Raw genomic sequence first — 16,225 nt, forward strand, 5'->3', positions numbered from 1 at the left:
TATGATTACTCTTTACAAAGGATACAGAGAGAACTACAAAAATTGATATAGAATTTGAACGTTTAAAATGTTATGCTATAGCCAATCAATTTAAGTTTACATTTGCCTTTACTGTCCCTTTAAGTGAATCCACCAGCGTTTAAAGCTTGATTCTCAGTAAGGAATATCAATATGAGTACATACCTGAAGTCATGGTTTTTGAGGTAATCAATTACAGCCGGTTTAATACGAGCAACTCCTCCTTGGCTATGATTTCCTCTTCCCGTAATCACAGAGAGATGGGATTTACCACCGTTCTTCCTGTATTCTGAAGCAAATAGCAATGATTAGAGCATTTGTCTAAGGCTATTATTGCAGTATGCAACTGAATGCCTAGTATTTTTACACTACTAGATACATACTATAAAAGTTCTTTGTAAAAATAGAATTTATGTTTACCTGATAAATTTCTTTCTCCAACGGTGTGCCCGGTCCACGGCTTCATCCTTACTTGTGGGATATTCTCTTCCCCTACAGGAAATGGCAAAGAGAGCACCCAGCAAGAGCTGTCCATATAGCGCCCCCTCTGGCTCCGCCCCCCAGTCATTCGACCGACGGTTAGGAGAAAAAGGAGAAACTATAGGGTGCCGTGGTGACTGTAGTGTATAAAGAAAGAACATTTTCAAACCTGATTAAAAACCAGGGCGGGCCGTGGACCGGACACACCGTTGGAGAAAGAAATTTATCAGGTAAACATAAATTCTGTTTTCTCCAACATTGGTGTGTCCGGTCCACGGCTTCATCCTTACTTGTGGGAACCAATACCAAAGCTTTAGGACACGGATGAAGGGAGGGAGCAAACCAGGTTACCTAAACGGAAGGCACCACGGCTTGCAAAACCTTTCTCCCAAAAATAGCCTCCGAAGAAGCATAAGTATCGAATTTGTAAAATTTGGCAAAAGTATGCAGAGAAGACCAAGTCGCTGCCTTACAGATCTGATCAACAGAAGCCTCGTTCTTGACGGCCCATGTGGAAGCCACAGCTCTAGTAGAATGAGCTGTAATTCGTTCAGGAGGCTGCCGTCCGGCAGTCTCATAAGCCAATCGGATGATGCTTTTCAGCCAAAAAGAAAGAGAGGTAGCAGTAGCTTTCTGCCCTCTCTTCTTACCAGAATACACAACAAACAAGGATGATGTCTGCCTGAAATCCTTTGTTGCTTCTAAATAGAACTTTAAAGCACAGACCACATCTAGATTGTGTAACAAATGTTCCTTCTTTGAAACTGGATTCGGACACAGAGAAGGAACAACAATTTCCTGGTTAATATTCCTGTTGGAAACTACCTTTGGAAGAAAACCAGGCTTGGTACGTAAAACTACCTTATCTGTATGGAATACCAGATAGGGAGAAGTACACTGCAAAGCAGATAATTCAGAAACTCTTCTAGCAGAAGAAATAGCAACCAAAAACAGAACTTTCCAAGATAGTAACTTAATATCTATGGAATGCATGGGTTCAAACGGAACCCCCTGAAGAACTGAAAGAACTAAATTTAGACTCCAAGGAGGAGTCATGAGTCTGTAGACAGGCTTGATTCTAACTAACGCCTGTACAAACGCCTGTACATCTGGCACTGCTGCCAGACGTTTGTGTAACAAAACAGACAGAGCAGATATCTGTCCTTTTAAGGAACTAGCTGACAAACCTTTATCCAGACCTTCTTGGAGAAAGGAAAGTATCCTAGGAATTTTAATTTTACTCCAAGGGAATCCCTTGGATTCACACCAACGGATATATTTTTGCCATATCTTATGGTAAATCTTCCTAGTTACAGGTTTTCTGGCTTGAACCAGAGTATCTATGACTGAATCTGAAAACCCACGCTTAGATAGAATCAAGCGTTCAATTTCCAAGCAGTCAGTTGCAGAGAGACTAGATTTGGATGTTCGAATGGACCTTGTACTAGAAGATCCTGCCTCAAAGGTAGCTTCCATGGTGGAGCCGATGACATATTCACCAGGTCTGCATACCAAGTCCTGCGTGGCCACGCAGGGGCTATTAGAATCACAGAGGCCTGCTCCTGTTTGATCCTGGCTACAAGCCTGGGAAGGAGAGGGAACGGTGGAAACACATAAGCTAGGTTGAACGACCAAGGCGCCACTAATGCATCCACCAGTGTCGCCTTGGGATCCCTGGATCTGGACCCGTATCGAGGAACCTTGGCGTTCTGGCGAGACGCCATCAGATCCATATCTGGAATGCCCCATAGTTGAGTTAACTGGGCAAAAACCTCTGGGTGGAGTTCCCACTCCCCCAGATGAAAAGTCTGACGACTCAAATAATCCGCCTCCCAGTTGTCCACTCCTGGGATGTGAATTGCAGATAGATGGCAGGAGTGATCCTCCGCCCATTTGATGATCTTGGATACCTCTCTCATCGCTAAGGAACTCTTTGTTCCCCCCTGATGATTGATGTACGCTACAGTCGTCATGTTGTCCGACTGGAACCTTATGAATTTGGCCTTTGCTAGGTGAGGCCACGCCAGGAGCGCATTGAATATCGCTCTCAGTTCTAAAATGTTTATCGGAAGAAGAGACTCTTCTCGAGACCATAGACCTTGAGCTTTCAGAGAGTCCCAGACCGCACCCCAGCCTAAGAGACTGGCATCGGTCGTGACAATGACCCACTCTGGTCTGCGGAAACTCATTCCCTGAGACAGGTGATCGTGAGACAACCACCAGTGGAGAGAATCCCTGGTTACCTGCAACCATTAATCCTACTACTTCCATGCACTGAGCTATGGAAGGCTGAAGAATAGAGTGAAGAACTTGACAAGCGTTTAGAAGCTTTAACTTTCTGACCTCTGTCAGGAAGATCTTCATTTCTACAGAATCTATTATTGTTCCCAAAAAGGGAACTCTTGTTGACGGGGACAGGGAACTCTTTTCTACGTTCACCTTCCACCCGTGAGATCTGAGAAAGGCTAGAACAATGTTTGTATGAGCCTTTGCTTTGGAAAGAGACGACGCTTGGATTAGAATGTCGTCTAGATAAGGTGCTACAGCAATGCCCCTCGGTCTTAAAACCGCTAGAAGGAACCCTAGCACCTTTGTGAAGATTCTGGGAGCAGTGGCTAAACCGAACGGAAGAGCCACGAACTGGTAATGTTTGTCCATAGAGGCGAACCTCAAGAACTGATGATGATCTTTGTGGATAGGAATATGCAGGTACGCATCCTTTAAGTCCACGGTAGTCATATATTGACCCTCCTGGATTGTTGGTAAAATTGTCCGAATGGTTTCCATTTTGAATGATGGAACTCTGAGGAATTTGTTTAGAATTTTTAGATCCAGAATTGGCCTGAAAGTTCCCTCTTTTTTGGGAACTACAAACAGGTTTGAGTAAAAACCCAAACCTTGTTCCACTGTTGGAACTGGGTTTATCACTCCCATTTTTAATAGGTCTCCTACGCAATGTAAGAATGCCTGTCTCTTTATCTGGTCTGAAGATAAGCGAGACATGTGGAACCTTCCCCTTGGAGGAAGTTCCTTGAACTCTAGAAGATACCCCTGAGAGACTATTTCTAGTGCCCAGGGATCCGGAACGTCTCTTGCCCAAGCCTGAGCGAAGAGAGAAAGTCTGCCCCCTACTAGATCCGGTCCCGGATCAGGGGCTACCCCTTCATGCTGTCTTGGTAGCAGCAGCAGGCTTTTTGGCCTGTTTACCCTTGTTCCAGCCTTGCAATTGTTTCCATGCTGGTTTAGGCTGGGAAGAGTTGCCTTCTTGTCTGGAGGCCGCAGAGTTAGGATTCAGTCCGTTCCTGAAATTGCGAAAGGAACGAAAATTAGATTTGTTCTTAGCCTTGAAAGGCCTATCCTGTGGGAGGGCATGTCCCTTTCAACCAGTAATGGCTGAAATAATCTCTTTCAATTCCGGCCCAAAAAGGGTCTTACCCTTGAAGGGAATATTAAGCAATTTATTCTTGGACGACACATCCGCCGACCAGGATTTTAGCCAAAGCGCTCTGCGCGCCACTATTGCAAAACCTGAATTTTTCGCCGCGAACTTAGCCAACTTTAGTGCGTGAATTCTGTCCATGACTTCATCATATGGAGTCTCTTTTTGGAGCGAATTTTCTAGTTCCTCGAACCAAAAATACGCTGCCATGGTGACAGGAATAATGTACGAGATTGGTTGAAGAAGGAAACCTTGTTGAACAAATATCTTTTTTAGCAATCCTTCCAATTTTTTATCCATAGGATCTTTAAAAGCGCAACTGTCCTCAATAGGAATAGTTGTGCGCTTAGCTAATGTTGACACTGCCCCCTCAACCTTAGGAACCGTTTGCCATGCGTCCCTTCTGGGGTCAACAATGGGGAACAACTTCTTGAATATAGGAGGTGGAACAAAAGGTATACCTGGCTTTTCCCACTCCTTAGTCACTATGTCCGCCACCCGCTTGGGTATCGGAAAAGCATCAGCGTGCACTGGGACCTCTAAGAATTTGTCCATCTTGCACAATTTCTCTGGAATTACCAAAGAATCACAGTCATCAAGAGTAGTTAGGACCTCCTTAAGCAGGGCGCGGAGATGTTCTAACTTAAATTTAAATGTTACGACATCAGTGTCTGCCTGCTGAGAAACTTTTCCTGACTCAGAAATTTCCCCCTCAGACAGACCCTCCCTCACTGCCAATTCAGATTGATGTGAGGGTATAACTGATAAATTGTCCTCAGCGCCAACCTGCTCATCATCTGTATTTAAAACTGAGCTATCACGCTTTCTAGGGTAGGATGGCAGTTTGGATAACAGATTTGCTATAGAATTATCCATTACTGCTGTTAATTGCTGCATAGTAACCAGCATTGGCGCGCCAGATGTACTAGGTATCGCCTGCGCGGGCAAAACTGGTGTTGACACAGAAGGAGAGGATGAAGAACTATCCCCACTACCTTCATTAGAAGAATCATCTTGGGCAATCTTATTCAATGTGACAGTACTGTCCATACTTTGTTTGGACGCTATGACACAATTTGCGCATACATTAATAGGGGGAACCACCTTGGCTTTCATACACACAGAACATAAGCCATCTGAAGGTATAGACATGTTAGACAGAATTTGGCAGGCTAATAATGCAATAAAAGCGTTTTTAAAGAAAAGCGTTACTGTCCCTTTAAATAATAAACAGGCACACTTTATTTCTGATATTTTGAAAAACAATGAAGGCAATGTCCGATTTTTACAAAAATTTTACCCCAGAGTCCTAATGCCTTGAAAGTATTGCACACCAAGTTTCAAGACTTTAACCCTTAAAATGAGCAAACCGGAGCTATTTGTTCAATTCAACAATTTTAGTACACTATAATCACTGCCACAGCCTCGCTGCGGCTCTTTACCTTCCCTGAGAGTTATTCAGCACTGAAATAAACCTTCCTGAGTCCGTTTTTGTAGCCACAGGACCCCTCACATGAAGCTGCATGCACTGCCATGGAAGTAAACTGCGCAATTGAGGCGCGAAAACAGGGCCTCCTTCCTCTGCATACCAGAGTGAAGGGGCCTTTCTGACTGAAATAGTAGTCTAACTAAATGCCAGGCAAATAAAAACGTTCCCAAAAGTGCTTTTAAGTACACAAAACACTCTAAAAGCCATCTAAATATGAAATAAATCAATCGATTTAGCCCACAATAGTGTCAACCAGTATACAGCCCATTAATAAGCCTTAATCTGTTATGAGTCTAAGAAAATGGCTTACTTACCCCCTAAGGGAAAACTGACAGTCTTCTAGCATTTACATGTCTTGTTAGAAATATGACTGATCATACCTGCAGCAGATAAGCCTGCAAACTGTTCCCCCCAACTGAAGTTCTCTGGTTTCAACAGCCCTGCGTGGGAACAGCAATAGATTTTAGTTACTACTGCTAAAATCATATTCCTCTAACAGAAATCTTCTTCATTTTCTGTTGTAGAGTAAAAAGTACAAACCGGCACTATTTTAAAATAACAAACTCTTGATAGAAGAATAAAAAACTACAACTAACACCACATACTCTTTACCATCCCCGTGGAGATGCTACTTGTTCAGAGCGGCAAAGAGAATGACTGGGGGGCGGAGCCAGAGGGGGGGCTATATGGACAGCTCTTGCTGGTTGCTCTCTTTGCCATTTCCTGTAGGGGAAGAGAATATCCCACAAGTAAGGATGAAGCCGTGGACCGGACACACCAATTTTGGAGAAATATGTTTTCAGTGAAACCAGATAAACGGAGCATTTTTGTTATTGCAGTGTCCGATAGCTTTGTATGGCTTTGGAGGCTAAAAGGGAGATGTTTAGTAACAAACTTCCTTCTATGTTTGTAGTTGCTATTTTTTTACCTGCCCCTACATGGTATAATTGGCAATGTAACTAATATTTGTACAGAGGGTATCAGAGAGAAATGGGCTGTGTGGGACAAAAAGAAAAAATACTGAAGACAGCAAGCTTGAGGGAAAAAAAAGAGAATGGCAGGATCTATGGAAAAAAAAAAATTAGATTAATGCTGCCAAAAGAATAGGTGTACAAATTGTGAATATGAGCGATATGTAAATCAGGAAGGCCAAAAGAGAGAGAGAGAGAAGAGAAAGAGAGAGAGAGAAAGAGAGAGGGAGTGCAAAATAGAAAGGAAAGTCAGAGAGAAAAACATAATTTATGTAAGAACTTACCTGATAAATTCATTTCTTTCATATTGGCAAGAGTCCATGAGCTAGTGACATATGGGATATACAATCCTACCAGGAGGGGCAAAGTTTCCCAAACCTCAAAATGCCTATAAATACACCCCTCACCACACCCACAATTCAGTTTAACGAATAGCCAAGCAGTGGGATGATAAAGAAAGGAGTAGAAAGCATCAACAAAGGAAATTTGGAAATAATTGTGCTTTATACAAAAAATCATACCCACCATAAAAAGGGTGGGCCTCATAGACTCTTGCTAATATGAAAGAAATGAATTTATCAGGTAAGTTCTTATATAAATTATGTTTTCTTTCATGTAATTGGCAAGAGTCCATGAGCTAGTGACATATGGGATATCAATACCCAAGATGTGGATCTTCCACTCAAGAGTCACTAGAGAGGGAGGGAATAAAAATAAAAACAGCCATATTTCGCTGAAAAAATTAATCCACAACCCAAAAAAATAAGTTTATTTCCATTTTTGAAAGAAAAAAACTTAAATCAAAAAGCAGAAGAATCATACTGAAACAGCTGTCTGAAGAACATTTCTACCAAAAACTGCTTCTCAAGAAGCAAATGCATCAAAACGGTAGAATTTAATAAATGTATGCAAAGAGGACCAAGTTGCCGCTCTGCAAATCTGATCAATTGAAGCTTCATTCTTAAAAGCCCACAAAGTGGAGACCGATCTAGTAGAATGAGCTGTAATTCTCTGAGGCGGGGCCTGACCCGACTCCAAATAAGCTTGATGAATCAAAAGTTTCAACCAAGAAGCCAAGGAAATAGCAGAAGCCTTCTGACCTTTCCTAGGACCAGAAAATAAAACAAATAGACTGTAACTCTTCCTGAAATCTTTAGTAGCTTCCACATAATATTTCAAAGCTCTTACCACATCCAAAGAATGTAAGGATCTTTCCAAAGAATTCTTAGGATTAGGGCATAAGGAAGGGACAACAATTTTTCTACTAATGTTGTTAGAATTCACAACCTTAGGTAAAAATTTAAAAGAAGTCCGAAAAACTGCCTTATCCTGATGAAAAATCAGAAAAGGAGACTCACAAGAAAGAGCAGATAGCTCAGAAACTCTTCTAGCAGAAGAGATAGCCAAAAGGAACAACACTTTCCAAGAAAGTAGTTTAATGTCCAAAGAATGCATAGGCTCAAATGGAGGAGCCTGTAAAGCCTTCAGAACCAAATTAAGACTCCAAGGAGGAGAAATTGATTTAATAACAGGCTTAATACGAACTAAAGCTTGTACTAAACAGTGAATATCAGTAAGTATAGCAATCTTTCTGTGAAATAAAACAGAAAGAGCAGAGATTTGACCTTTCAAAGAACTTGCAGACAAACCCTTATCCAAACCATCCTGAAGGAACTGTAAAATTCTAGGAATTCTAAAAGAATGCCAGGAGAATTTATGAGAAGAACACCATGAAATGTAAGTCTTCCAAACTCGATAATAAATCTTTCTAGAGACAGATTTACGAGCTTGTAACATAGTATTAATCACTGAGTCAGAGAAACCTCTATGACTTAGAACTAAGCGTTCAATTCCTATACCTTCAAATTGAATGATTTGAGTTCCTGATGGAAAAACGGACCTTGAGATAGTAGGTCCAGCCGTAACGGAAGTGGCCAAGGTGGGCAACTAGACATCCGAACCAGATCCACATACCAAAACCTGTGTGGCCATGCTGGAGCCACCAGCAACACAAAAGACTGTTCCATGATGATTTTGGAGATCACTCTTGGAAGGAGAACTAGAGGCGGGAAGATGTAAGCAGGATGATAACACCAAGGAAGTGTCAGTGCATCCACTGCTTCCGCCTGAACATCCCTGGACCTGGACAGGTATCTGGGAAGTTTCTTGTTTAGATGAGAGGCCATGAGATCTATCTCTGGAAGACCCCACATCTGAACAATCTGAGAAAACACATCTGGATGGAGAGATCACTCCCCTGGATGTAAAAAGTCTGGCGGCTGAGATAATCTGCCTCCCAATTGTCTACACCTGGGATATGCACCGCAGAGATTAGACAGGAGCTGGATTCCGCCCAAGCAAGTATCCGAGATACTTCTTTCATAGCTTGGGGACTGTGAGTCCCATCCTGATGATTGACATAAGCCACAGTTGTGATATTGTCTGTCTGAAAACAAATGAACGGTTCTCTCTTTAGTAGAGGCCAGAACTGAAGAGCCCTGAGAATTGCACAGAGTTCTAAAATATTTATTGGTAATCTCGCCTCTTGAGATTTCCAAACCCCTTGTGCTGTCAGAGATCCCCAAACAGCTCCCCAACCTGAAAGACTCACATCTGTTGAGATCACAGTCAAGGTTGGCCGAACAAAGGAAGCCCTTTGAACCAAATGATGGTGATCTATCCACCATGTCAGAGATTGTCGTACATTGGGATTCAAGGATATTAATTGTGATATCTTTGTATAATCCCTGCACCATTGATTCAGCATGCAAAGCTGTAGAGGTCTCATGTCAAAACGAGCAAAGGGGATCGCGTCCGATGCTGCAGTCATGAGACCTAAAACTTCCATGCACATAGCCACTGAAGAGAATGACTGAGACTGAAGGTGCCGGCATGCTGCGACCAATTTTAAACGTCTCTTGTCTGTTACAGACAGAGTCATGGACACAATCTATCTGGAAGCCTAAAAAGGTGACCCTTGTCTGAGGAATCAAACTTTTTGGAAAATTGATCCTCCAACCATGTTTCCGAAGAAACAACACTAGTTGATTCGTGTCAGATTCTGCAGTATGTAAAGACTGAGCTAGTACCAAGATATCGTCCAAATAAGGAAACACCGCAATACCCTGTTCTCTGATTACAGATAGTAGGGCACCCAGAACCTTTGAAAAGATTCTTGGAGCTGTTGCTAGGCCAAATGGAAGAGCAACAAATTGGTAATGCTTGTCTAGAAAAGAGAATCTCAGAAACTGATAGTGTTCTGGATGAATCGGAATATGAAGGTATGCATCCTGCAAGTCTATTGTGGACATATAATGTCATCTTGAAAGTTGGTACTCTTACATAACGATTCAAAATTTTTAGATCCAGAACTGGTCTGAATAAATTTTCTTTCTTTGGTACAATGAATAGGTTTGAATAAAACCCCAAACCTTGTTCCTGAGGAGGAACTGGCATGATTACCCCTGAAGACTCCAGATCCGAAACACACTTCAGAAAAGCCTGAGCTTTTACTGGATTTACAGGGATGCGTGAGAGAAAAAAATCATCTCACAGGAGGTCTTACGTTGAATCCTATTCGATACCCCTGAGAGACAATGCTCTGAATCCAATGATTTTGGACAGATTTTATCCAAAAATCCTTGAAAAACCTTAATCTGCCCCCTACCAGCTGAGCTGGAATGAGGGCCGCACCTTCATGCGGACTTAGGGGCAGACTTTGGTTTCCTAAATGGCTTGGATTTATTCCAATTAGAGGAAGGCTTCCAACTGGAAGCAGATTCCTTGGGAGGAGGATTGAGTTTTTGTTCCTTATTTTGACGAAAGAAACTAAAACGGTTAGAAGCCTTAGATTTACCCTTAGGTTTTTTTATCCTGAAGCAGAAAAACTCCTTTTCCTCCAGTGATAGTTGAAATAATAGAATCCAACTGAGAACCAAATAAATTATTACCTTGGAAAGAAAGAGATAGTAATCTAGATTTAGATGTCATATCAGCATTCCAAGATTTAAGCCACAAAGTTCTTCTAGCTAATACAGCTAAAGACATGGATCTAACATAAATTTTGATAATATCAAAAATGGCATCACAAATAAAATTATTAGCATGTTGCAGTAAGCGAGTAATGCTAGATATGTCAGGATCCAAATCATGTTGCGCTAAATTCTCCAACCAAAAGGTTGAGGCAGCCACAATATCAGCCAAAGAAATAGCAGGTCTGAGAAGATGACCTGAATATAAATAGGCCTTCCTTAGATAAGATTCAAGTTTCCTATCTAAAGGATCCTTAAAGGAAGTACTATCTTCCATAGGAATAGTGGTACGTTTAGCAAGATTTTTTCCCACAACTCTATAGATTTTGCTGGTAAAGGATACAATTTTTTAAACCTTGAAGAAGGAATAAAAGAAGTAGCTAGAAATCATATCAGAAATAGCCTCAGGAATAGGAAAAAACCCAGGGGAAACCACAGGAGATTTAAAAACAGCATTTAAACGTTTATTAGACTGAACGTCAATAGGACTGGTTACCTCAATATCCAAAGTAATTAACACTTCTTTTAATAAATATACTCTATTTTAAATAAATAAGTAGATTTGTCAGTGTCAATGTCTGAGGAAGGATCCTCTGAATCAGATAGATCCTCATCAGAAGAGGATAAATTATTATGTTGCTGGTCATTTGAAATTTCATCAGCTAAATGAGAAGTTTTAAAAGACCTTTTACGTTTATTAGAAGGTGGAAATGCAGACAAAGCCTTCAGAATAGAATCAGATACAAATTCTTTAAAATTTACAGGTATATCATGTACATTAGAAGTTGAAGGAACTGCAACTGGCAATGTACTATTACTGATGGAAACACTATCTGCATGTAAAAGTTTATCATGACAACTATTACAAATGACATTTGGTGGAATAATTTCTACACTTTTACAACAAATGCACTTAGCTTTGGTAGAATCAATGTCAGGCAGCAATGTTCCAGCAGAAACTTCTGAGGCAGGATCAGATTGGGACATCTTGCTCAATGTAAGAGAAGAAACAACATATAAAGCAAAATTGTCTATTTCCTTATATGACAGTTTCAGGAATGGGAAAAAATGCAAAAGCATAGGCCTCTGATAGAGAAAAAAGCAAGAGGCAAACATCAATGGGGTATTAATGCAAAAAAAATTGGCGCCAAGTATGACACACAACGTAACGTAAACTTTTCTGGCACCAAAAATAACCGGAAATGACACACTCGCGTCACTAATGACGCCGCCGTGTGAAAAGGTCTCGGCGTCATGTATGACGCCGGAAATGACGAAGTTGCGTCATAAACGTCTTTTTCCCCGACAAAAAAATGTTCGCGCCAAAAATGACGCAATAAAGTTTAGCATTTGACGCACCCGCGGCCTAATACCCGCAATAGCAAGAAAGTAGTCAATTGAAAAAAAGACTAAACCCCAGGTAAGAAATACATTTCTTAAAATGTTTAAATTCCCCAAATATGAAACTGACAGTCTGCTGAAGGAAATACATGAACCTGACTCATCGCAAATATAAGTACAATACATATATTTAGAACTTTATATAAATGCATAATGTGCCAAACCATAGCTGAGGTGTCTTAAGAAATAAAAAACATACTTGCCAAAAGACACCCATCCACATATAGCAGATAGCCAAACCAGTACTAAAACAGTTATTAGTAGAGGTAATGGTAAATTGAGAGTATATCGTCGATCTGAAAAGGGAGGTAGGAGATGAAAATAGAGAAATCATTGTATTCAATAGGTGATACTCCCTTCACGTCCCTCTGACATTCGCTGTACGCTGAGAGGAATCGGGCTTCAACAATGCTGAGAAGCGCATATCAACGTAGAAATCTTAGCACAAACTTACTTCACCACCTCCATAGGAGGCAAAGTTTGCAAAACTGTATTGTGGGTGTGGTGTATTTATAGGCATTTTGAGGTTTGGGAAACTTTGCCCCTCCTGGTAGGATTGTATATTTCATATGTCACTAGCTCATGGACTCTTGCCAATTACATGAAAGAAAAGAGAAGGACCAAGAGAAAGAAAAGGAAGAAAGTCAATAGAAGAGAGATAAAGAGAACAATCAATGGCAGGTGTGAGCATTAGGCAATATCTGTGTTGTTCTTTGTATGGTTCAAATATACAGGCCCCCATTTATCAAACTGCTAACCATATGTTTGGGTTTAATACAAGATCAAAGTTCACTAATATATAAACTGAAAGTTATCAAACTCCCATACCCACAGAAAATAACATAATATTCGAGTTTCTGTATTTATGCACTAGTGTCATTTTCGAGAGATTGTTTACGCTATTTTTCATGTGTATGTGGCCTTGAGTGTCTCTCAAACACATACTTTCAAACTTGGAATTTCTCCATGGACCGCAATTGTGCAATGAGAACCACAAATCGGATTTTGAAATTGGAAACCTTTAAAGTCACAAATGCCACCAGAAAGAACAAGAGGACAGATTAACATCTGTCAGTCTAAAAAAATAGCAAGTATAAAGCAACCAACCAGTGTACCTAATACATCTTGTGATTCTACTGACTGATTACATCATATAAGATCATGAATGTCTTGGTTTACTGAGAATATAGAAGAGGTAGGAATGGAAAAAACAAAAATGTGCCCTGGCTGGTCTATGTAGAAGATACAGCAGAGTACAATAAACATAAAATTATCTTGACACAAACAAAGATTTATATGAAGCTGAAGTTTTCAGTTTCTAAATGTATTTGAAACATATTGGCCTACGCTTTAACAACAACATTTATGCTTATCTGATAAAAAGGCTCTTTTTGGGCATGGAGAGTCCACGATTTCATTCCAATTACTAGAGGGATATTCAACTCCTGGACAGCAGGAGGAGGCAAAGAGCACACCAGCAAAGCTGTTAAGTGTCACTTCCCTTACCCATAATCCCCAATCATTCGGCCGAAGGAAAATGGAAAAGAGAAGAACAGAAAGGTATAGAGGTGCCGGAGGTTGGTACAAAAAAAATGCCGTCTTAAATTTAAATAAGGGCGGGTCGTGGACTCTCCATGCCCGGAAATAAATAAATTTATCAGGTAAGCATAAATTTTACTTTCTTTCCTATGGCATGAAGAGTCCACGATTTCATTCAAATTACTAGAGGGAACCAATACCCAAGCTAGAGGACACAGGAATGAAAGGGAGGGAGAACAAGACAAGTAAATCTAAACAGAAGGCACCACCGCTTGAAGAACTTTTCTCCCAAAGGAAGCCTCAACAGAGGCAAAATGATCACATTTGTAGAATTTGGAAAAGTATGCAATGAGGGCCATGTAACCGCCTTGCAAATTTGTTCCACAGAAGCTTCATTTTTGAAAGACCAAGAAGAAGAAACAGCCCTAGTGGAATGAGCCATAATTCTCTCAGGAGGCTATTGTCCAGCTGTCTCATAAGCTAACCGGACAACACTTCTCAACCAGAAAGAAAAAGTAGTAGAAGTGGCCTTCTGACTTTATGTTTCCCCAGAGAAAATAACTAACAGGGCAGATGATTGCTGAAAATCAGTAGTTGCTTGAAGGAAAAATTTTAGAGCGTGCACAACATCTAGGTTATGCAACAGGCGTTCCTTCTGAGATGAAGGATTAGGACAAAATGGAGGAACAATAATTTCCTGATTGATATTGCGATCCGATACTACTTTAGGAAGAAATCCCAGCTTAGTACGAAGGACTGCCTTATCCGCATGAAAAATAAGGCAAGGAGAATCACACTGCAGAGTTTAAAGCTCGGAAGCTCTGCGAGCAGAAGAAATAGCAAGAAGAAAACAGAACCTTCCAAGATAACAACTTAATATCAACCAAATTAATTGCTCAAACTGAGCCTGCTGCAAAGCCTTTAGAACAAGATTAAGGCTCCAACGGGGAGCAACAGGTTTAAACACAGGCCTGATTCTGACCAAGGCCTGAACAAAAGACTGAACATCTGTCAGATCTGTCAGACATTTGTGCAAAAGAGTAGACAATGCAGAAATCTGACCCTTCAGAGTACTGACTGACAAACCCTTTCTCCAGGCCATCTTGAAGAAAAGATAAAATACAAAGAATCCGCGCCCGACTCCAAGAGAAAATCTTTCGATTCACACCAATAAAGGTATTTACGCCATACCTTATAGTAAATCTTACTAAACAGGTTTACGAGCCTGAAGCACGGTATTAATGACCTTCTTCAGAAAAACCACGAGTAGCCAATACTAGGCGTTGAATTTTCAAGCAGTCAGCTTCAGAGAATCTAGATTTGGGTGGAGGAAGGGATCCTGAAGTAGAGGGTCCCTGCTCAGAGGCAACCTCCTAGGGGGAAGAAATTACATCTTCACCAGATCCGCGAACCAGATTTTGCGAGGCTAGGCCGGAGCTATTATAACCACCGACGTCCAATCCAGATTGATGCAAGCTATTACTCAAGGAAGGAGAGCAAACGGAGGAAAACAGGTATGCTAGATCGAATTCCCAAGGGACTGTCAGAGCGTCGATCAGAACTGCTTGAGGATCTCTTGATCTTGACCCGTACCCTGAAAGCTTGGCGTTTAGACGAGACGCCATCAGATCCATCTCCACTGTGCATCTGCCTCCAGTCACAAGGTGGTTTTCTTAAACTGTCAGCATAGCTTTGAGGTATTCACATAGGGAGATGTCCCATATATATATATATACACACACACACACAGAAGGATAGCGCTCAATCCAAGAAAGTCCCAAATGGAAGTCCCAAACGTGTCTGCATGGGGATCAGCTCAACTACCTGATTGCCATATTCATTGCTGGCTCTCTTTGCTTGGATGACTCGTTGATGATTGTCCTTTTTAACGAATAAACTTGACTTTTTTCATTTAAGTCCTGCCTGGAGTTCTACTTCTGTTCGCTACAACATCCCATTACTTTCATTTGGGACTTTCGTGGATTGAGCGCTATCCTTCTGTGTATATATCTCTATGCTATTGCTGTTTGGGGAGTATTCAGCAGGTCCGCCCTGAGTAGCAGCCTATCCGCTTACTGCAACAAGGGGGTGTGTCCCCGCCCACTCTCCATTGTGCTGCTCTGGATTCACAGGCGAGCGTGAACATCGGTGATCCTGTAACTCTATATATATGTATTATATTATATGTAATATTTGAAGCGCTTCATAATTATTTAACATTTTGTATGGGTCAATATTGTTTTAATTTTTTTTTAATAGGCAAAAGAAACTAACGTATTTTGGTTTTTACATATTGTAAATAAAAATATGTTTATTATCCCATTATTGTAATTGTATATTTGTATTAGCACAATGTATTAGCACAATATATATTCTTGAATTATATACATATCATAAACAGCTGATTACATATTCAAAAATCCATGTACAATTATTTCATCCCCATATTCTTTCCTGCTCCATTTTTGGAGTGCCAGCAATAAATTCTAAACATATACACTAATCCACTGTCTGTTTTGAGGGGCAGACTTTTTAGTTTGGCTAAAGATACTTGTTTCTAGCGCTGCTTATATTGTCTCTTTCCAATTCAGGAACCCCCCCAACTGAAGGATATCATTGTGAATACTTCCGGGTGTAGAACCCACCCTCTGGGAAGAAGAAAAAAAGTCTCTATGCCAAGAAATCCGCTTCTCAGTTGTCCACCCCTGGGATGTGGATGGCAGAGAGGTCGCAGATGGAAACTAACAAAAGAAATAATGTCCATAGAAGCAACCATTAGACCAACTACTTTCATACACTGAGCCACTGATAAGCAAATAGAGGACTGAAGTAAAAGACAAGACAACATAATTTTGGA

General features: G+C 40.8%; 1 protein-coding gene across 4 annotated transcripts in view; it reads right to left on the reverse strand.

Moving 5' to 3' along the window:
• Positions 1–16,225, reverse strand: part of N4BP2 (NEDD4 binding protein 2) — a 462,788-nt gene that overhangs the window by 17,497 nt on the left and 429,066 nt on the right. For all 4 annotated transcript variants that reach the window (XM_053704039.1, XM_053704038.1, XM_053704041.1 and 1 more), the window contains exon 16: positions 184–307. In XM_053704039.1, coding sequence (XP_053560014.1) covers positions 184–307 — 124 coding nt within the window. The remainder of the gene's footprint in view (positions 1–183; positions 308–16,225) is intronic.

This window comes from Bombina bombina, chromosome 2 (assembly GCF_027579735.1).
Source record: "Bombina bombina isolate aBomBom1 chromosome 2, aBomBom1.pri, whole genome shotgun sequence".
NCBI classification, from domain to species: Eukaryota; Metazoa; Chordata; class Amphibia; order Anura; family Bombinatoridae; genus Bombina; species Bombina bombina.